We start from the raw sequence: 21,754 nt of genomic DNA, 5'->3' as shown, positions 1-21,754 counted from the left end.
TCCTTTCCGTTCCTGTTTGTCCCACAATATTTTTTTCTTACAGTGATTATATGATTTTACAAATGTATTTGCAACTTTTCTGAGTAGGGAATATGCATTTTCTGCGTTGTTTTTTTTTGTTGACATGCTATTTTGACCGTCTGCCCTGATGCAGGTAACTATTTTGAAATCGCTTTACGAATTACGCCTTGTTGACTCCATTTCTACAACTCCTCATGGGTGTTTTTGTGTTGGGTGTTTTTTTTCTCTCTTTTTTCAGTGGCAGCTGGAGGGCGCTTGGTCCTCTGAGTGGGCGGGGCAAAGAGGCAGCTTCCTAGCGATAATTGGTTAGCTAGAGGTAAGGGGCGGAGTTAGGAGTTAACAAAACAGACGGGAGTGGAGCTCCGGCCAAACACATAGTAGAGTTTCGATACTCTGTTTAGAACGCCTGACCCACTTCGAGTAAAACGTTAAAAAAAACTCGCGTGAGTTTATAAAAGCGCTGCTTGTTTGGTGAGAAGGTTAAACCATGGATTTGGCGCGTGTGCTGTGTTTGGTGCTGAGCGTCGGAGGTTGGTTCGCCTGCGCGGAGAGGCACAGCGTCTACTGGAACAGCTCCAATCCAAAGTAAGTGCGGGGAGGCAATGTACGTCGTCCACTATGATGCTTGATGATCTTTGAAAGGCGTTCAACGTCATTTAGTTCGCCGTATTAGTTCGACTTGCATTCATTTGATGTAGAGAGCATCATATGCGTCTGACTTTTTCCAACCGCAACAGTTCGGGCAGCTAGTGCACTAGTAGGCTGTGTATTGAACAGCAATGCACAGTGTAAAGGCAATAAATGGATGATGCTAAATCGTCACTTAGTGCCACATCTCGTGCACAGAATGCCGATTGTACTCCTTTGCCGTGGCGGGGTGGGGGGTTCAGAAACGTAATGCCAGCCGACCACACAATAGAATCGACGCGGCTTGACGTGGAGAAGTGCGATTAATCGAGCTCTCGGTTCGGGCCATGTACACAGAAAAGAAAGATTATTTTTATTTGGTTTAAATAGGACTGACTGTAGCTTACGCCCCCTTATTGCTCATTCGCTTCATCGAGACTAAAAATAAAAACTGCAAGGCAACAGCCATTTAAGCCCGATGTCTTTATTACGTTAGTGGCGCTCCGGCTGACCTTTACCATGACAATAAGCCTACAAAAACGGACCACATTAGTACCTGCAATTGATTTTATTTTTTAAGGGGTCAGGCTATAGTGGAAAGTTTGCTGCCATGAGTTGTTTTGCTGTCATGAGTGATTCAAAAGGTTTGACACACCTGAATCACTCCACCTGAGGGGGAGGGGGGGGAGGAAAGTTTCCTGGTGGGTCAAATGGATTTCACAACAGAGGTTTTATTTGTTCACATTTCTCAGAAATGCTCTCTCAGGCCATAAATTTGACACCGGCGCACTATGGAAAATAACAGGAGTGGTCTTAATATGTCACACGAAGTAAATATCCTACCCACCATTTCATTTTTGTGAGGTGTCTTAACAGAGATTGAACTCATCACACACTTCCAAGCTGACAATCCTCTTCATTTTAATCCTCAATCTGGTCCCCACCCCCTGGTGATCAATCGGTCACCTGTTGGGGGAGAGCTTCACTAAATCCGCCAGCACCCTTTGACAGCCCCGTGACTGTGGATAAGTGATGCTAATTGATTCTCTGTCTCGATTGTACAGCGAGTGATTTGTCTTAGGGATGAGGACGGTAAACAGATGGTAGCAGACTGCCTATTCATGTAGGCGTGTATGTGTGTGGGTGCGTGCGTGTGTTGGGAGAAGTGTCCGCTGGTAATGATTTAGTGCGTGTGTATGTGTGCGTGTTCCTTCATGACAGGTGGCGAGGCGTGTTGTTCGCAGGTCTCTTCTTGTTTTTCATGTTGCATGCCTCTTCTTGTGTGTGCCCGAGTAGAAGAGTGGCATTACTTCATAGAAGCCTTTGGCCCCTCCAGCCATCTTTGAATGGGAAATGATTGGAGATTAGTGGTGGGCTACCGTGTGCACACGTCAGAGTCAAATGGGGAGAGGCAATCAGTTCAGGCCCCGTCACGTAGACTTGAAAATGTGTGAGTCACACATACACACGCTGAAGGGTGGTGAGAGAGGGGCGGGTGGACTTCAATGTTAATATTAGCAACGGGCGGCATTCCTGTGCTCTGGTCCACGCAGTCAGCTGCGTGTTTAGGAGACGTTTTTCTGTGAGTACCTGTCTGCTCTGTTTCTTGTCCCCCCCCCCCCTGAACTTGCTCCAGACTCCTGACTATCATCCCACGCGCATTCCCGTGATTTGTGTGTCGGGACTCCGGCGTGACGTCTCAGCATGAGGCAGTCGGCCGGGCCTGTCTCGGCACGAGTTTAAGTTGAAGAGGGTCAAAACAACCCCCAACCACCCCCCACTCCTCCCCTCCGAGCCAACGTCCAACTCTCTCACTCCTAACCCTCTCTTTTTCAGACCCAGCCCGTCTGTTCCCCCAGGCCATTTAATCCCGCCAGAAGGAGAGCGCATACTAACATAGATTACAGACGGTTTGTAATCTGACCATCTGACCCATAGACACAAAACCATCATCTCACTGGCTTGGCTCTGTGCTATTTTTTATCTTCTCCTGTGATCCGGTGATATAACGTTTTGGCCCGTTTCATTACATTATTTTCTCGACAATCTATGAGGCAAAAATAGCCACCAGGATGAATCCTTGCATAATCTCTGATGTGGGTTTTATACTCGGAAACTATTATTGTACTTTCTCCTTTCTGAATGAGGTTCTAACAGCATGGCACACGCGGAAGGGCTTCAATTACTGTGTGTCAGGGGCGCAATTTATCAATACAATTTAGTTCTTGGCTCTGACTGGCTGACTCCAAAATCTAATTTAGACAGGCGAACTTTATTTAGACCGCGTATTTCATACACAATCTGATTTACATAATTAAAAACACATGTGAAAGCATTTACAAACAAAAATACTAAAGACATCTGAAAGCAAACTACAGAAATAAACAATAGCTTCAGTCAGAAAAAGATTACAACAGTCAGGTCTACTGGAGATAAAAGCACGGACCAGCTTCTCCTAGTTGACCTTTCACTCTGGATGTGGTTTTCAGCTAAAATGCAATTGATTTGATATGACAGCTGAACGTCCTCCGAATCGATCTGCACACTTGAAAGACCGTAACCCCAAATGTTTAGCCAGTGTAGATGTGTTGTTTTGGCTTTGTGCAGTGAACCCCCTGCTGTTGGTAGGAGAAGGGGATCAAGCCCTGCAACGAATAGCACTGTGACTAATTGACTTCCACCTTAAGAACATTTATTATTGCCGCAGAGTGGTGACAAAGCACCACCTTTTAAATGAAACTCCTTATTAACTCACTTCAACAAAGATTTGAAACACCGTGATGCCATTATATTGTGGCAGAGCATTACTTTTGTCCAAATGAAAACTCCTCAACTTACTTCTACATAGTTCCTTGGGACCACGATGCTGGCAAAGCACTGCTGTTGTCCAAATAAAGCTCCTCAACAAAATTCCTTGACACAAATGGACGACAAGACGGTGACAAAGCACACCTTTTGTCCAAATGAAGCTCCTCAACCGTCTTCAACATAGTTCTATGGCACCAAGATGCCACATCATAGTGAATGCCAAACCACGAATAGATATGGTTCACTGTAGTTACCTTTGAGTCCAGTAGTGTAGTGTGCCACTAATGACAGTAATGGGACCATACATCCCCCCTTTTTTCTGAGGATGCATTAAAAAAAAATCAATAACAAGGCCAAGTTCTTTTTCACCCATCACTCACTTGTCTGTGGATGTACTCCAACTCTGTGATTGTCCTCTCTTTCTTTCTCCTATTCATCTCACTTCCTTATCTGTGCTCCAGACTTCCTCCTTCTCCAACTCACTTTTACGCCCCCCCCCCCCACCCCCTCCCCAAACCATTTCTCACAGATCCTCCTCTGTTTTGGCCCTGGTATTTTTCCACTGGAGGTGGACAGTGCACCTCTCAACTCTGCTAGTATCCCAGAGGCCCGGCATTGTAGTATGTGTGGGCAGGCATGCGTTATGTGTATGTACACTGCCCATTCATTGCATTTCAGACATAGTTGTGCAAATCCACCCTGTAGCCCACCATCGCCCCCTTAAGGCCGGTTTGAGCTCTGCTGGGTGTTTTTCTCTCGCCTTAATGAAATCGGAACTTGGTCGATTTATAATGCAAGCCTCTCACAAAATGTTTCCCCGTGTGGGTACCCCTCCACCACATTCTTCCGAGATGATACCATTTAGCCTTTTTCTATTCATGCCTGACAGAATAGGGGGATGTGAGGGGAAAAGGGGGATGAGTGAAAGGATTTAGGGGGCAGAGGGGAGGAGTAGAGGTCTTGGCATAGGGTGAAAGAAGGGTGAAGCTGTGTGTTGAAAAATTAGCCTGGATGAAGAGCTCTGGTGTATTAAGCCAACATTAAGAGACGGAAACAACCCCGAGGTGAAGACGTGGGGGTTGGGCTCATTTGGGAGAATAAAGGCAATGCAGACGAAGGGAGGAGAGAGTGGACAGTGATGGATGAAGGGAGTGGAGCAGTTTGGGGGCTTCAGTGGGTGTGAAATGGTGGCGGTGACAATTTTAAGCCCTCTTATTCTGCAAATGTCAAAAAAAATGTATTCGCAGAAAAGCAAATAGCGGACAGAATTGGGCTGGGTTTATCATCCCCTTAGGAAACATTGTGCAAAAAAAAAAAAGTCTTGACTCGGATGGCCCTTTGACTAGATTTCCTTGGTAGGGAATCGACACTCACATATGAGATGAAGCGATCTCTGTCTGATTATTCTGAACTCCCATTCCCATGCCATTTGCTTGCCATAAAGCCAGAGTTCTATATTTCGCGTTTGAAAAATTCCACCACTCAATGAAAAAGACACAAAAAGTAGGCTTGAATTTAGGATGGATCCACAGGTTGCTTATACCATCATTTTTGAATAAATTAAAATTAAGTTAAATTTTAATTGTTCTGCCTGTCATTAGATGTCACCGGCGTAGATGGATGAGCAGTTTGTCATCCGGAACTAATGGATGGAATAAATCAAACGTTGAGATTCATTTGTCTTTAGAAGTATCAAACATCATCATGTTGTTTTTCCTTTGATGGCAAAAGTAGTCTGAGAGACGACTCCGCCGGTGCGCTCCCAATTTGTTGCAATCAGTCAATTAACCCCGTGCGAGTGGCAGAATGAGTAATGATCCGTTCATCAAGCACTGTTATGATTATGCCCAACCTTTTACTGCATAATAGTGGCACGGCACTCAAGTCAATAGACTGTAATGGAGTGATCCAACAGTGGTGGAACATTGACAGCTCCTTGGCCGGGGTTTAAGAGTCAGAAATGTGACACGCCGCAGTGAATTCATCGGGTATTAAATGAGCACATCCGAGTACAGGTACTTCGCACTAAACCGTCCAAACTGCAAACCCCTTTTCTTAAACTTTCCAGTGCACCCACGCTTACTTCCGATCACCTGAGTAGCAAATGGCGCTTGCGAGGTGCATCGGAGGTTCATCTGTTGAGCGTTTCCACGTTGCTGACTGCGGTTTTGCCCGTGCAAAACAGATTTATTCGCATGCTGCCGCTGACTCGGACGCGAAGCGTAGCAACCGTGAACTCTGACCTCCTGACCCACGCGTGAAAAAAAAAAGTGTGTCAGTTGTTTGACCCAAACCAGCCAGTCAAACGCTCCGGGGACAAATGGAAGCATTGTAGCCGGCGGGGTCGGGGTGAAATGGAGAAAGGACCAGTGAATGAGGGGAGGGGTTGAAGTCGAAAAATGCGACGATGGGCGAAACAAATTCGCTGTAGGCACTCGCGTGCGAACAATGCCCTCCAAAAAGCTCATTAGTGGGAATCGACCCACCTCTGCCACAAACAGACAGTCGACCTTAATAAACAGATGTGTTCATGAGCCCGCCGGCACGAGTTGCCCTCAATAGCCACGTTGGCAGCAGGCGCTACACTTCATTTCGGCACGGTACATTCTCGTACCAAAGTGATGATTCTTTCAGAGCGAAATGTGTCTCGCGCCGCCTTAAATCCTGTTTCCACCAAGCAGTACAATTAGGAACAGGACCTGGGCACTGTTCCGTCCCCACGGCATGACCAGTAGGGTGGCGGCGATTAATTGAATCCTTGGTTTTTTTTTTGCCTCGCAAGCTTAGCAAGGAACATTTATCTACATTGGCTGATGTTACCGCAGTACGGACACCCACAAAACACTGTATCAAGGTTATTCGCGTTCACGAAAAGAATAAAACTAACATTGAAAAGCATTTTATATATGTACCATAACACTTTTATGCTTGGCATAGCAAGTTACTAAATCAATGTTCGTTAAATCGATATAAGCTACCGATATATTAATGTCCCCGCCAATGAAGGATAGACACATTCGCCGGTCACTTTCGCTGACTTTATTGAAAAACGGAGCGAAAACAAACGCGTATTTGTACACAACTTGGGCCAAGTTACTGAACATTCCGAGTGGCTAACTGGTTAGCTTGCTAAAAGCTAGCCAACACTGTCATTTGCTGTCACCAGGCCAGGCCCCGCCTCTTAAAGCCAAAGTAGACAAAAATAATACCTTCACTTCACGTGCACGTACTTGTGTTTAGTCACGTATCATCTATTTTTATTTTATTTTTATCCGATTACTCAATTAAACGATGGGGTAACCGGGAAAGCCAGAGTTGCAGTAATGGGCTTGCCCGCAAATGAAGAATATCCACTTCTAATTGCCACTCATTATAAGTACATCTCAAAGAAAGGGCAGAATACAACAGGGTTGATTCATCCAAACAGTACAGCGGAGAATCAGGTCGAGTCGGTCTGCGCCACTTTGTGTGTTACCTGCGCAGGCGCTTTGACAAAAGTTCTTAAGTACCGTTTAAACTGCAAGCCTTCTGAAATGCACCCCTCTCTCTTTATGAGACTAACGTGGGCCTTCGGAGCGCCTTCCCGTGAGAATCGCGCACGGGAAAAACCTGAGCAGATCGGTGTGAGCTCGCACACGCACCCCTGGCCGCGCAACCACACGACACGGCTTCGGTATCACGTTAACGCGACTCTCACGTCCGTGAGAAGTGCCAGCCGGTGGCAGCGAGTCTTGCGGCTGCCGGGAGAGCTTTGATGGGCCAGATGTAAAGCGGCGGGAAACCAGTGGCCCTTGGGAACCCCAAAAAAAAAACAAAACTCTGAACCCACAAATGCTCATAATACATCAAAATAAACGTTTTCCGATTGTTGCATCACAGAGCCCTTTGGATACATTCCAAAACAACTGTTGGGTTTAATTGTGAGGAAAATGTACGCCTGATGAGCTCATAAATTGAACACATCCCCTCTAATCACAGTAATGTGAAGGCTCCGTGGGAGAGGGAGGGGGGGGGGGTAAAGTGGCCGAGGTTGGAGGAGGCTCGGAGCCTTCAGGCCTCCAGTCTCGATGGGGAGGGGAAGGCTCTAATTACGCTCGATTCATTTCTCCTCCCTTCCTTTTCTAGTCAACACATTGCCCCCCCCCCCCAACCGCTTAACAGCTTTTAATTATCTCGGCCATTGGAGGCGCTGAATAAAAGGAGGCTTTTTCCTAATGATGAACGCTGTGAACGGAATTGGCGACACTAACCCAACGTTTTCCTTTCTGAATTCTGATTGTAATTTCCCCATTGCGGGACGAATAAAGGAAGGAAAAATCCGTTTGCTCCTCTTTGGCCCCGAGCCGCTAGATGGAACCACTAGAGAGACAAAACAAAAGCCTGTTTAGCCAATCAGACGGACCGACACACAAACTTGCACTCTTGGTACAGCGGCAAGCATTTCTTCATTATTCTTGATATCTCGCTTCAAGTCCTTTGTCGTATGCTCTTTGCCCTCTCACGATAAGGCAGTTCCACGCCCTGCTCATTAGTGAGGCAAAACTGTTCTGAGTTGAGAGTGCATGTTACTTGTACTACAAGTGACATAGCTCTTTGCTCTACTTACGAAATTAATTGGTTCTGGAAAAAATGCCTTAACTAGAACATTTTGTAAATAGAGACGCGTTTTCCATGTAAGTGCCCTAATTCGTTCCAAGCTCCCCCAAAACTCTGACATATGTCCTAAAGCATAAAAATGCATCAAAATATGTAACAAATATATGTTACAATTAGATTATTGCACAATAAATGAGAGTTGTTCATAATGAAAAAAAAATCAAAGTATAAAAAATGATGGTCTTTAACTTTTAACTGCGTCCTCACCGTTTTTTGCCCTCTTTACTCAATGTTCTCTCTCAGAAGTTGTTTTTGCCTGGCGTTTTGTAAAGAACTGATCCAAGGACATTTGCTTTTATCGGCTTTTAACAATCCATCGAAAATGTCCAAGGCTAACGTGAGCATAGTGAGCGATCGCCCGACTGGTGAACACTTTTTCTGGGTGATTCACATTTCCGTAAAGCTGTCGGGATGCCTCATGGCCTGAGGGTCGAATGACGAGGACGCCGCATAGACACAGATCTGTCTATCTATCTTTCTATCTCCACACATAGACACATACGGTAGAAGTCCCTCTCAGCCAATGGGATGCCAGGATGATGTTTAGTAATAGCCAATGGCAGAGCAGCTATAAGTAAGTGTGTTGCGTTTAGGAAACCTGGAGCTGCAAGTAGCAGTCCATACTTTTTACCTTTCATATCTTGAAATCTCTTTCGTAACAAGTGGCAATATTTTCCTGTTGAGGCATCTCGTAACTTGAAAATTTCGTAGGAAGAGACGTTGGTCAGTAGAGGTACCACTGTATTCGAAGGAGCACGCAGATGTCAAATGATGCAGTGATGCCTCACGAGTAGCAAGTAGTTGTTGTACTAGTGCAACCTAGTCACACAGTGGTGAAAGGTATTAGTAGGGGCGGGTGTGGGGTGGGGGTGTTACTCGTGAAGACATAAGGCATAGTTAGTACATGGACCTGAAGCTGATATTGAGTAGCTACGGTGACAGGGTTGATTGATTGCTTTAACTGAATGTCTAAACGTGTCACGCAAAAGATAAATAAAACAAGGCAACAACTCGGCTATGGTTTTACATGTTTGAGGAATTGCAAAAAGCGGTTGCGGGTAGCTCTCCAACCTATTAGTCCCAATTATTAAAAGTTTAGAACCGTGCTCGGCTAACAAAACATGTTTTGACTGGAGGGTTATGGCGAACACACTCGCACGTATCCGCACATGCAGAGGCAGGAAGGAGGGGTTAAAGGCCCGTGATTGGAGCCACTGTGTCTGCTTTGGCCAGGGGGGTCCAAGCGGGAGACGCAACAACAGGAGGGGAGGGGGGGTCTGGGTTAAAGAGGCACCACGTCCTGCGCTTTGATGGTGACAGACGCACAAACGCCACACAGGAGCTGTTGTGGTTTTCACTCATTGCTGCACTCTCGTTTGCAAGCGGGTTTCAATTCAAATTAAAAGCCTGCCATTGATAGATTGCCTTCCTCGCATATACTTGGGCATACTTTGCTCAAAAGCAGCACAAATCGTAGCACGTCATTTGTGACGCATTTTTTTAAAGAGTCATTTTGGCTTTGTTGTTTAAATTTTGTTATTTAAAAAAAATTAGTGGGTATACATTTTTGAATGACATTTATGTTTTCACATATGCATTGTTTTAATTTTTATTAGTTTGAGTGTTGGTTTTAGTTTGTTTTATGTTGGAAGTATTTCTTGAGTGCAAGATTTAAAAAAAAATGTAATAAATCCTCACAATTAAACTAAATGAACAGTAATACCGGAATGAAAACATTTTAAAAATAAAGCCCCAAATCTCATAGTTTTCAGCCAGTTTGATGTGAGGCAACCCTTTCGCGGAGACGATGAGACTTGGAAAGAGCCATAAAACCGAAAGGAAGGACAAAGATGAAAAGAGAGAGGGAGGGCGACAGTCTGACTCGACCGCGCCCCCTCTGTCTCCGTCTTTGAAGGAAGCAAAGTGGAGAAAAACACATTGAGACTGTAAAAAAAACACGTGCGTGTGTGTGTGTGTGTCTCTTTAAAAAAAAAAAGTGTTAGCGCGAGAGTAAGTGTAAGGTGTGTAAGCAGGATGGCGCCAAGGCTGAACAAGTCCAACCTGACTTTTAAGTTGTCACACTAATTAGCGCTTTATGCAACCAAGCTGAACTACAGCAACACTCTCCACGTGCACCAGAAGGGAAACAGGTGCGTGTTGCATTTTGCCACGCGTAATTAAACCTCATTATTCGTGTCAATGTGGTTGCTTGCAATCAAAACATTTGTGAGGCCCTCGATCATTAAATGTGCCTTTCTTGCCCCTCCCGCTCCCTCCTCAGCTTCTTATGGGACGACTACACGGTGGAAGTCCGCATCAATGACTACCTGGACATCATCTGCCCGCACTACAGCCACGGCGAGGTGCCGCCGCACTCGGCCGAGCGCTACGTACTCTACATGGTGGAAAGGGACGACTACGACGTGTGCAAGCCGCACTCTTTCGACCAGCTGCGCTGGGAGTGCTCGCGACCCTTTGCCCCCCACGCCCCCGAGAAGTTCTCGGAGAAGTTCCAGCGCTTCACCCCCTTCACCCTGGGCAAGGAGTTCAAGCAGGGAGAGAGCTATTATTACATCTGTAAGTATTTCTTAGAAATATTCATGAGAGTACGGCGCAAACTATGAGGTTGAACGCGGGCGATGGTTCAGGAAGGTTAGGATAAACACGTTTACACCCCCCCAGGAGAAGTCATGGAAAGCAAAAGTCAAAGTGTAGCCAAACAATTAGGAACCATGCAGAGTTTCAAGTCCAACAAAACAATTTTAATCAAAGAGGGGTCACTGTTTCGAATTTTGTTTTTGGACTTTTCACATTCCTAACGATCGTACAAGTGTAAAAAGAAGTCAACCACTTTCTATTTACAACTACGATCAATTAAAACCGCTCACCACTTGAGGCCCGAAAGACACATCAAGGAGGCGTAAAAAGAAAAAAAAAATTCAAGACCGTTTCCATCACAGTGGATGACTGACAGAAAGCTTCGCTGCAAAGTAGAATTTGTCAAAGTGAAACATTTTATCGTTCCCAACATGCCACACGAGTTTCAAAATAAGACAACCACTGTAGGATACAACAAAAAATAAAGGCAAACGACTCACTATTTGAGCCTCATATACACATAATGGAGACTGTATTTCACCATACATGGTAAGCTTCTCTGCTTTGGAAACAAATTCTAACATTGTTACTGACATAGTGGTGCTAAAACAAGTTAGCAACTGTTTTTAACTGTTCAAGTAAAAAAAAACGGAAAAGCATGCACTATGAAATGAAGTTAATTTTCAAGACTGTATTTTTGAAATATGAACTAATAATAAGTTCCCTCTGCGTGTGCTCCCAACAGCCAAGCCGATGCATCATCACGGCCAGGACTGTCTGAGGCTCAAAGTGGACGTGGCCGGACAGAAAGGCTCGGCAAAGACTTTCGCCGGCAAGTCCAAGGCCGACGCGGAGAAGAGCGCGGATGCGTCAAAAGCCAAGTTTGTCTCTGCCGGCGGCGTTCACAACTTCTCCAATCGTCTCCCAGCAGGTGAGGAATCAACCGGTAGCCAGGGTGCTTTTTTCGCACCCCCGAGCCACCAAGTCACACGCTCACTTCTTGTCTTTTTGTGTGTGTGTGTGTGACTTTAGATGACCCGACCGCCATGGAACCCAACGTCCAGAGGAGCATTGGAAATTCGGGAACGAGGCCCGTCTCCTTCGCCTTCCTCTTGACGCTCCTCCCGGTTTTCTTTGTGACAATACTACACTGAAAAGAAAACTGCAAAGCAGCCCAGTGCGGGTCACTGGGGTCACGGACACTTCTCTTTTTTTTTTTTTTTTTTTTTTTATTATTGTTATTTTTTTTTTATAATGAATACAGAGCTTTTATACAAAGACTAAGCTGTGAGTGAATGCGTATCGCAATGTGAATGTGGAGTGTGGATCACTTCAAAGGACTTCTGTATTGTTTGTGTGTGTGTTTTGTTTTGTTTTTTTTGTATTATGATGAGGATGAAGCAGCATTTTCCGTTCTGAGCAATTAGTCTAATGGGTTTTTCATACCACTCGGTAGGTACACCTCCAGTTCCTGAGTCAGCCACTACGACCGTGGCGCTTATTTGGGATCCCCTTTTTCTTTTTTCTTTTTTTGGGGGGGGGCCGTTGTTATGTAGCACTCATCTCCGCAAGCCTCAAGACCGCATCCCACTGTTCACGACATCAGTACAATTGTTTTTATACTTTGACCATTGTTCAATCATGTTTGTAATGAATATCTTTTAAATTGTTCCTTTCGTTGATTTTCCTCCATTCTTTTTACACCATGCGCCCCCCGCCCCCCAGGTGAATATTGAGAGCTTCAAATACCACCATAATGGTCAACATTAATTATACAGAGGTGCAGCGAGCCTTAAGTGTTCATGAAATTAATACTGGGGAAAATAAATGACTAAAAGTTGTACTTGGGTAGTAATTCTTTCACCGCACATCCAAAATTGGCTAAAAATATGGAAACATTTTACATTTCTGTCCTTGGTGAATGGTCACGAGTCCTTGAGAACCCCAAATGGTTAAATCATCCAACATTGAGTGCAATGATGTTTAATCAGTCTTGTCATGGTACACGCTTGCAGATGCGAAACCCCCCAGCCCCCGACCACCACCCCCCCACCCACCCAACTTGTCGAACCTCAAACTGAAGGGACTTCTTGAAAACATACACTGTACAGTTGTTTTCTATGTGTTTATATGTACATGTGTACATAGAAAAAATATAAGATATTGTTTAAAGATGTGAACATTTGATGGAATAAACAAAAGTGTTGTAATATAAATGTTGTCGTCTTTTTTTTCCCTCACTCCATTTTGGCAAATGTCTAAGCTATCCCCCCACCAATATGTTCCAAACCCGCCCACAGGTCTTTCCCAACCTCTCACGGCCTCGGCTTTCCACGACTTTCATCCCGTGTCCCGCAGTTTGCTCTGGCTTCCCTTTCACAGACTGCAAACCAAACACGGATGGTTGGGGGGGTGCACACTTGCAGGCGGGTGCGAAGGTATCACCCTCGCCTCTTCACTGCTTGCACCTTTTTTTTCCCCCCTTGGCCTTTTTTGCCTCCTTTATTTTACTGCTCCATACATCCTCTCTGCAGGCAAAAGAGGACGTGCCCACACGTTGGAATGAGAGCGACACGGCAAACAAGCCGTCAAAAACCTCAAAAATGGCTGGAAACTGTTAAAAGTTGCTATCCTCTGTAAAACTGAGCAAGATATACTGTAAATCCCAGAACAGAACATAAGGACCACTTGTTTGCTTTTCCACCATGACGTCATGCCTGCTTTATACATACTCGCCAGAGATGAGCTCAGACACTCTGATATTGTGCAATCTAACAAACCCGAGTCCACACGATAAGTCAAATAAGATAATAAAACAAGGAGAGCAAAGGGAAAGCAATAGTGAAATGTCAAGTAAAATGTCAAAAATCGAAGCATAGACAGGAAGGGAGATGAAATTATACGTGCAGGGCTATCCGGAAAGGTCAAACTTGAGAGTTGTTCACGAGTGTTGTCCACGTGACGAGAATGTTCTACAAAACTCGTTTCGTCAGTTGATATTGTCTTCATTTATTTGATACTAAGACAAGACCTTTTCTTGAATACTGTAGAACGTATCAATAAAATGAACTTCAATTAAAATGCACCACTACAATAAACATCAGTGAAATAAATACTACTCTGACTGCGTTGATCAAAACTGCAGCCCGATATCACATAAAATAAATAGATTTCTGTCCGGTATCCGAAAAACATTTGATTTCAACCTCCTAATTTAATCAAAGAATGTCTGACAATACTTAATTTTAGTATATATATACTAGTACAGTTTATATATAGTTATATAGTAATATAGTTTAATACGTAATTTTTACTTTGTTGTATAATTTCGGACAAGTTATTTTAATGGTGTTATATATATTTCTAAAGTTTAAGAAAACGCAACTTCCTGGACCAAATCTAAACTCATTCCGGGTTTTGTTGACATGGTGACGTCAGACGCTCGTTTCTACACCCCATTGAACCAACTCTGCATCACGTGATTCGATGAACACCCAATCGCAACGCAGAATCACCGAGCCACTGCTTGCAAACACGGAAATCTATCCGGTAAAGAAGCCAGTTGCGTTTTTTTTTTAATTCTGCTTTTCGAGACTTTTAAAAGTCGAAGAGCATACATTGTAGTCTCCATACCTAACATATGTATTTTTTATTTTAAATCCTTTTTATGGATTTGCTGTATCTTTTATCATGGGCGTGCATCGTGTTCACACTCGGGATGTTCTCGACTGGTCTGTAAGTGGAATTCAGTTTTTGCGGCGTGGCAAACTTTAAACCTGCTTCTATGCAAATGTTTACTTTTTTATTATTGTGTCTGCGAAGTGAAGTATCTTCAACTGGCGGAAATAAATGTGCTGTAAACGTGTTGCACGGTAGCTGTCTGTTTCAGTGTATAATATCTACGAGATTAATGATGGCATGATCTTTGTGTTTGTTTGTGCAGGGTCGATCTAAAGAAAATGCAAACATCCAAGAGCACCGACAACATTCAATTTCTGCCTTTCCTCACCACATGTGCCAAGTATGTGTTGTTTGAGGCATTTGGTAATCAAAACGGGAGCAACTTTTAATAGGTCTTGCAGTTGAATTAAAGTGTGGGTGTGGAGACTTGCATGTTTCAAATGAGTACTCCACACAACATTTAAAAATGATGTTACTTTTTGTGAAGACGATCAGCAACATCGTGTCCTTCTGTGTTCCAAACGGCTGATTAGTTCACAAATGCCAAGGTCACAAATTTGTCGCAGCACATTTTGTGCAATTTTGTCTAGCAGGTGACCCAAAAAGTTTTGATTAGATTAGAAATTTTTCAAACACACACTGACAGGGTAAAAAAAAAATCAATGTGCAACACAGTCCCTTATATTAAAGTCTTTCATTCCAGTTATTTTGCCAGAATAACCAAAATCATGTGTTTTCATTCTTTAAGATAAGAAAATCTTTATTAGTCTCACAATGGAGAAATTCTCGATTCACAGCAGCAAAGTAATGAGGAGTTGCTGGAAAGGCAGCCACTTACGCGGCACCATTTTGAAGTCAAAATAACAAAAATCCTACTCGGGCGCCATCTTGACTTCAAAATTGGAAAAAAAAATCTGCCATTAGCCATAGAAACACTTTGTAATATAGGCCTTCACCAATCCTTTTCTGAAGTTTTTCTCCTTTTTTTTTTTTTTTTTGCTTCTTTGCTTGCGGTCTACGTGGCAATCACAGACACGGGTCACAAAAAAGGCAACAGAGCTTAAATGTCATAACACAGTCTGACATGGCTGACATTACAAGTGTACTTGTTTGTACTCTCGCCTTGCCCCGTTCATCCTTTTCCATTGTTTTTGTTTCCACAGTAACCTCGGATGGTTCTATTATGGGATGCTGAAGACAGACCAAACACTTATTGTGGTCAATCTCATCGGGGCTTTACTGCAGGCCCTCTACATCCTGGTTTACTTCAAGTACACAAAACAAAAGGTCAGCATGGCAGCTGTCATTGCGTTTGTGTGCGTCTACGTTTTGACGCTTGAACCTGTGTTTTGTTTTGTTTTATCAGAGAAAGATCCTATTCCAAATAGTTGCCATCGGAGCAGTGGTGACCAGCGCCGGGATGTACTTCATGTTGTTTCTTCCTCCAGGTGACATTCAGCTCAACCAGCTGGGACTCGTTTGCAGCGTGGCCACTGTGGGCGTGTACTTGTCCCCGCTCGTGGACCTGGTAAGATAAACTTGTCCTTAAATGAACGAATGTCCAAATGTGACATCTGGACCTCATCTTGTTGCTGAAAAAGACACTTGCTAAATTCATATCGGATCGTATACTTTATTCTAACGTTATCCAATCAGATGCAACCTTAAATGTGCATTGCCATCCAATAGGAGAACAGTCGCTAGGCGCACAATTCAAACTAAATCATGAGCTTAGAATGCATTCATATTTTTCGCCATGAGAAAAAAAATGCATTGCTTTCATTCGATAATAAAGATGGCATTTGTTTCCAGTACATGTTCAATATCGCCATAATAAATATGCAACACCCTTATCGCATAGTGCATGTTTTTACAATACCGTGCTGCCCTCCTTTAAATATAGCCGAGTTATCGTCGTGTATGGCTTCTTTGAGTATCATTTCATTCTCTCGAGGGTGGGCCGAGTTACCTTATTTTTTTTACCAGTATGCCGTTCATATTTACTTTCATTGGACTTTGCCCACGATTGTCGCTTGCGGTGCAGTTGTCCAGCTCAATACTGTCAGATATCGTTGGCTTGGTGCTCCCACGTGTGTATATTTACGTCGAAGAGAACAGTCAGGTGTCACGCGGGGGCCCATCAGATGTCTTCTTTCCTGTTGTGTTTGTATATGATCCTGTTTGTCGCCTTCCCTCCATCTGCCTCGCCGTCAGAAACGAGCCTGTCGCTTTCCTGCCATTCTTCTGCTCCTCATCCGCGTCTTCCTGTTATTCCTTCCCCGTTTGCGCCCCCTCCACCCCCATCCCCTCGGAGACGCCAGGTTGCCTTCTTACAGTCGGCCTAATGACGTGTTGGCACTTGGCATCCCCTAATTAGTTAGAAAAATCCTGTCCTTATTTCAGCGGGCACAAGACTGATTAGTAAGCATTCTTTCAGTGGTTCTTCATCCCGATTGTCCTTGACCCATTAAAAGTCGATTTCAAATACCCAAACTTGGACTTTTTTAAAATAATGAATGACTAGATAGCGTTTTGTATTTGGTGCTAAAATGAATGTGAATAATAATAAGTAATGATAATAAAAATAATTTGTCATCTGCTCAAACACCTTTATGAACAGTCGAGACCCCAGTTTGAAGAACATTTTAACACTCACAATTTGTTTTTTAATGACTATTATTGTAGTATTATTATACACAGTTCTGATGAATACATAATATTTTAAAAAGGAATTCCAGTAATATGTCTTTTTTTTCTCAATGCCAAGTGATTAAATCAATTTAATTTTAGATTTTTCTCAAAAATTGAATTTCAGTCTTGGAAATGACAACAGTTGTTCCCAAATTACTTTTTTAAAAACCTGACTTTATTTTCACAAGATTGACTTTTTCCAAAAGAAACCTCACTATAATCTTAAAACAAAACAAAAAAAAATAAATTTGTTGCGAAAAAAAAAGACCATTCCTAAGAAATGGCACAACCTTTGTCTGAGCTAAATGCAGTTATAATAATATAACTATAACTATAAATAAAATCCATTTTCTTAAATAGGCAATTTTTTTATTTATGACTATTTTTTGAAAAATGTGTCTTTTCAACAGACAAAAATGTGGTGCATCCGCTCATTTGTTGTTTGTCAAGTGTCCTTGACCATCTATGAAATCGATTGAATACATTTTACAACCCCAAGATGTCTTCAAAAAACACTCATAAGCCTTCAACAATTTTCCAGGAAAAACTGAAGTTCCGTTAGATCCCGCTCACCCCCCCCCCCCCCCCAGCCCCAAAAGAAAAACAAAAAAACAACAACTGAAAAGACTTCATGTCTACTCTTGAAGTCTTACTCCTTTGAGTCTGCCAACACTTCACGGAACCTGTTCACGCTTGTTGAACTCGTTTCAAGTCTTCTGCGAGCTGCCTTTTGTCGAGTCTGTTCCTCGTGTTGCAACACAGACGATATTTTTGTTTGGTCCTCACGTTCAGATGGCCATCGTGCAGAGTGGCGACGTGCAGTGCTTGTCCTTCCCTCTGACGGTGGCCACTTTCCTCACTTCCACTTCCTGGTTCTTCTACGGCCTCCAGCTGAATGACTACTACATCCTGGTACGACACGCTCGCAGCAAAATGTATTCCCACTGCAGTGGTCCCAATGGCGTAATCGGTTGAAGTTGTTCCTTCAACACAAAAAATGAAAGTTGGTGCACCACGGGACTAGCATAATTGTTTTAAATATTATTATTATTATTATGTGTGTGTGCATTTTAGGTTCCGAACCTTCCCGGAATCCTCACTAGCGTCATCAGATTTTACTTGTTTTGGAGATTTGCCCACGTCAGCCCTCCCTATAAATCCATGCGGATATGACCACGATATGTACAGTAATGGACGTTGCACGAAGAGAAAGCACCGCCACGCGGCAGGTTGGCAATAATGTCTACATTCCACAAAGTTACACGAAAAGTATACAAAGATTGTTTGTTTTTCAAGGATGTATTCAAAAATTACTTTGGAGAAGAAAAACTAAATCTGGGTTTCGGTTTAATTTGTCCCCTTCAAGTGCCTTGTGTTGGATACGAGTGAGTATTAAAGGGACACACTGAAGAGAAGGTAGTAAACAGAAAAGAAATCAAAAAGTCGTTTTTTAAGGGGAGAAATATGGTATCGTATTAAAAACACCGTCTTATATTCGGGCCAATAAGGTAATTCAGGCATACAAGATTTGCTGAGAAATAGGTTCTTATTTTCATCCCATGGTTCAGTCTTTCTCCTCTCTTTACTCTGCTTCCAAAGATGCAAGGCTTTCTCAAAGTCAACTTATTATCGCCCCCCCAAAAAAACTATCCAACTTTAGCTGCTTCCTCTGTGATATCTCAGCAATAAACTTTCGCAACACTTGTTTTAACGTTACACAACTTGGCAATCGTCTGCTTCCCGCGAGGTGAAGCCCGATTTTGCCAATCTCGTTTTGCGAGAACGGCAATCTTGTCACGCGAGATTACTTAACGAGTGATCAAAACAACAATGGCGGTGATGGGCATCCTGCGTTCGTTGCTGGAACAAAAAAAGATTTACCACAGTTTTTTTTTTTTTTATGTTTTGACTGAGAAATTTCCTTGCATCACAAAAATGCACATTATTTGGAACTGTGCGTCCCGCGGGAAAATTCTGCGTCTAGGATGCGGGACGCAGAGGTAACGAGATGGCTGGACCCATTTATTGATACTGTGCCTCCAAATACGGTGCCCCGAATGGTACGAAAAATATGGTATGGAGTCCCCCCCCCCCCCCCCCCCCGAAACACAGGGAGAGCTCATTGAAAGACAATCTGACGTGTATTAAGATTTAACATTTAAAAAACATAATAAAGACTTCTATAAGGAAATTGTTATTCTTGTTTAGATTAGTTATTTTCTCACCCCCCAAAATACCAAACTTTTATTTCCTCCAGAATCACTATGTTGAACATTTAGTGGGGTTTTTTTTCCTTTTAGTTACTTTATTCTCGTAAGAGTGCAACTTTTTGTTTTGAGAAAATTCAATTTTATTCCCCCCTCCCCCAGAAAAAAGCTTTTAGCATAATGTTAGCACATTTTCTCAAAACATTGTTTGGTTTCCGTGGTATAAGTTTTCTTTTTCGGGTGTTTCCACTCCTCCTTCGCAGTTGTTGCTCTGAAGAAAAGGACATTTGCTGAGCCACCAACATTGTGAAATGTTCAATTCGAACGCGTTGACTTGGATTGTGTTGTTTTGTACAATCCAAAGAGGAGGTTGTTTATAAGCTGCTATTTTGAATAGAGTGTACTCGTAACGGGCATTTCCTCTCTACCGTCTTCTAATGGGAAAATACTTTTCTATTCTGTTAACTTTTGTGCCTGTCTATATTAGATAACATATCACTGTATATCAGTGGCAGTACGTTATGCTGACTGTGCCAATTTTTTTTTTGCAAGCTTTTTAAATAAGTTTTTTTTTATAAGTGCAAATGGACCTTTGAATGATTGGAGGCTGTTTTATGTCAATGAAGGATGACAAAGTGCCAAATGTTTTTTTTTCCTTCAATGTAACCCAACCATCTATGCCGCTGGTGTCAAACTCAAGGCATCGGGGCCAGATCTGGCGCGCCAGGTCATTTTATGTGGCCCGCAAAAGCAAAATCACCTGTGTCAACTTCCTAAAATCTGTACCGAAATGTCAAATAACGTTGAAATTTGTGCAATAATTTGGTTACCGTATTAACACTCATTTGAACAGTAATTTTTTCGTCATTCATTATATTAAACAAACTATTATAATTGACTTGACTAATGTCAAAACTAGTGATCTGTTCATTTGTTTTGTGCAAGTAATAATTTTGTGGTTTCACTGTCATAACGGCCCTGCGAGGGAAGATGTAACTCTAAATTGGCCAAACTAATTGGAGTAAAATTAGTTTGACACCCCCGATCTATGGCAATCAATAACCCAAATATTAGGAACCGACATCAGTACAACCAAGCAACACACTGAACTGCAAATAGAATAATAAACAAATTTTTTATCTTTTTTTTGTTTTTGTAGCCATTTAAAGCATACGGTATATGTACTATTGTATGTACATATTGCATGTACTATTCGAACATCATGCAGTTCATGGCCGTTCGCTTTCTTCCTATATTTTTGGGCATCTTTGTAGCCATTTTAAGTTTGTAATACCATCATGGGGCAGTTTTCCGGACACATCTAGGATCCAAATCAATCCTGATCATCTCGAGAGTTTCATTATTTGAAGCAATGTGTCATGCGCTGTTGTGACGCTTGTGCCATCGCTACATTTGGACGTGTAAAGTGCATTTGTGACCAGTTGCACATTTCATAATGAGCATAATAAGAATCAGACAAAAAATATATTAACACCGATGGTATTCCAGAGGGAGCTATAGCGCCCCCTGGAGCCCATCCCCCTGATAGTAAAGGATTTCGCCTGAGTGCGTAGAAGACAAAAGCTTGTTTCATGGCGCAGCAGTGCCAATGGACTTGTTTGTATGTGAGTGTGTTGATACAGAGAGGCCAGTGGTGGGAAAGGCCACGGCAGAGGTTCTCATCCCGTCTGTGTGTGTGTGTTAAATGAATCCTTTTCCTGCGCTCAAACAGCCCTGACACAACACACGCAGACACAACACGGCATTGTGCCACTAAGTGAGTGGAGGTGGGAAACAAACGGCGGCCAAAAGAGTCGGCGGCATATTGAATGGAAGGCGGGCCATGAATCAAAGGCAGACATTTAAATTCATTGTGTAATTGACAAATCCGTCGATAGATTCATCAATTATTAAAATAGTGTTGGTTACAACTGAGAAAATATATTTACTGCAAAAAAAAGAAAAACGAAAGGAAAAAAACTATACAGCAAAAATAGCAAGAATAGCAAATGTGGTAACGTGTTTTTAAGGTCGATGAAGATCGACTTATTTTTGCACTTGAATGGTAGTTGAGAATGTCGAAATACTAATTTAACCGGTGTCTGTACAGTTCATTCAAGTTTGATGAACAAACGTCAACCCTGGAACACATTTCCCCCCATTATTTTCTATTTGGGTAAAATTAGTAGTACAGTGCTACCTCAGGGCAAAAAAAAGACAAGGACGCAGTTCAAAGTTACATGACCATCATTTTTATTCTTTGTTTTTTACATTATGCACAGCTGTCATTTATTGTGCAATGATCTAATTGTAACATGTATTTGTGACATATTTTGATGCATCTTTATGCTTTAGAAAACATTTATGTCTGAATTTTGGGGGGGGGGGTTGGAACGGATTAGGGCATTAAAAACGTGTTTCTACTTACACATTTTCTAATTAATAAATGTCTTCCAGAACCAATT

General features: G+C 42.7%; 2 protein-coding genes across 2 annotated transcripts; both read left to right on the top strand.

Moving 5' to 3' along the window:
- The first annotated feature begins 317 nt into the window (after positions 1 to 317).
- On the top strand, positions 318 to 12,926 carry efna1b (ephrin-A1b). The gene is made up of 4 exons (XM_052066224.1): positions 318 to 606; positions 10,394 to 10,689; positions 11,456 to 11,641; positions 11,743 to 12,926. Exons 1-4 carry the CDS (start codon positions 509 to 511, stop codon positions 11,862 to 11,864), a joined length of 702 nt encoding a protein of 233 aa, XP_051922184.1. The 5' UTR covers positions 318 to 508; the 3' UTR covers positions 11,865 to 12,926.
- Positions 12,927 to 14,200: 1,274 nt separating this feature from the next.
- slc50a1 (solute carrier family 50 member 1) lies at positions 14,201 to 20,187 on the top strand. Its single transcript, XM_052066227.1, has 6 exons — positions 14,201 to 14,445; positions 14,654 to 14,731; positions 15,555 to 15,678; positions 15,758 to 15,919; positions 17,875 to 17,994; positions 18,157 to 20,187. Exons 1-6 carry the CDS (start codon positions 14,378 to 14,380, stop codon positions 18,253 to 18,255), a joined length of 651 nt encoding a protein of 216 aa, XP_051922187.1. The 5' UTR covers positions 14,201 to 14,377; the 3' UTR covers positions 18,256 to 20,187.
- The last annotated feature ends 1,567 nt before the right edge of the window (positions 20,188 to 21,754 follow it).

Source organism: Hippocampus zosterae, chromosome 5, assembly GCF_025434085.1.
Source record: "Hippocampus zosterae strain Florida chromosome 5, ASM2543408v3, whole genome shotgun sequence".
Taxonomy (NCBI): Eukaryota; Metazoa; Chordata; class Actinopteri; order Syngnathiformes; family Syngnathidae; genus Hippocampus; species Hippocampus zosterae.
The sequence above is the reverse complement of the archived record's forward strand: the minus strand, read 5'-3'. Positions and strand labels throughout refer to the sequence as shown.

Excerpts from the sequence above, each read along its gene's own strand:
- efna1b (XM_052066224.1), top strand. The coding sequence starts at position 509 with ATGGATTTGGCGCGTGTGCTGTGTTTGGTGCTGAGCGTCGGAGGTTGG. Across the intron at positions 607-10,393 it reads TGGAACAGCTCCAATCCAAA|CTTCTTATGGGACGACTACA; the intron begins GTAAGTGCGGGG and ends CTCCCTCCTCAG. Across the intron at positions 11,642-11,742 it reads CTCCAATCGTCTCCCAGCAG|ATGACCCGACCGCCATGGAA; the intron begins GTGAGGAATCAA and ends GTGTGACTTTAG.
- slc50a1 (XM_052066227.1), top strand. The coding sequence starts at position 14,378 with ATGGATTTGCTGTATCTTTTATCATGGGCGTGCATCGTGTTCACACTC. Across the intron at positions 14,446-14,653 it reads GGGATGTTCTCGACTGGTCT|GGTCGATCTAAAGAAAATGC; the intron begins GTAAGTGGAATT and ends TTGTTTGTGCAG. Across the intron at positions 17,995-18,156 it reads TGAATGACTACTACATCCTG|GTTCCGAACCTTCCCGGAAT; the intron begins GTACGACACGCT and ends TGTGCATTTTAG.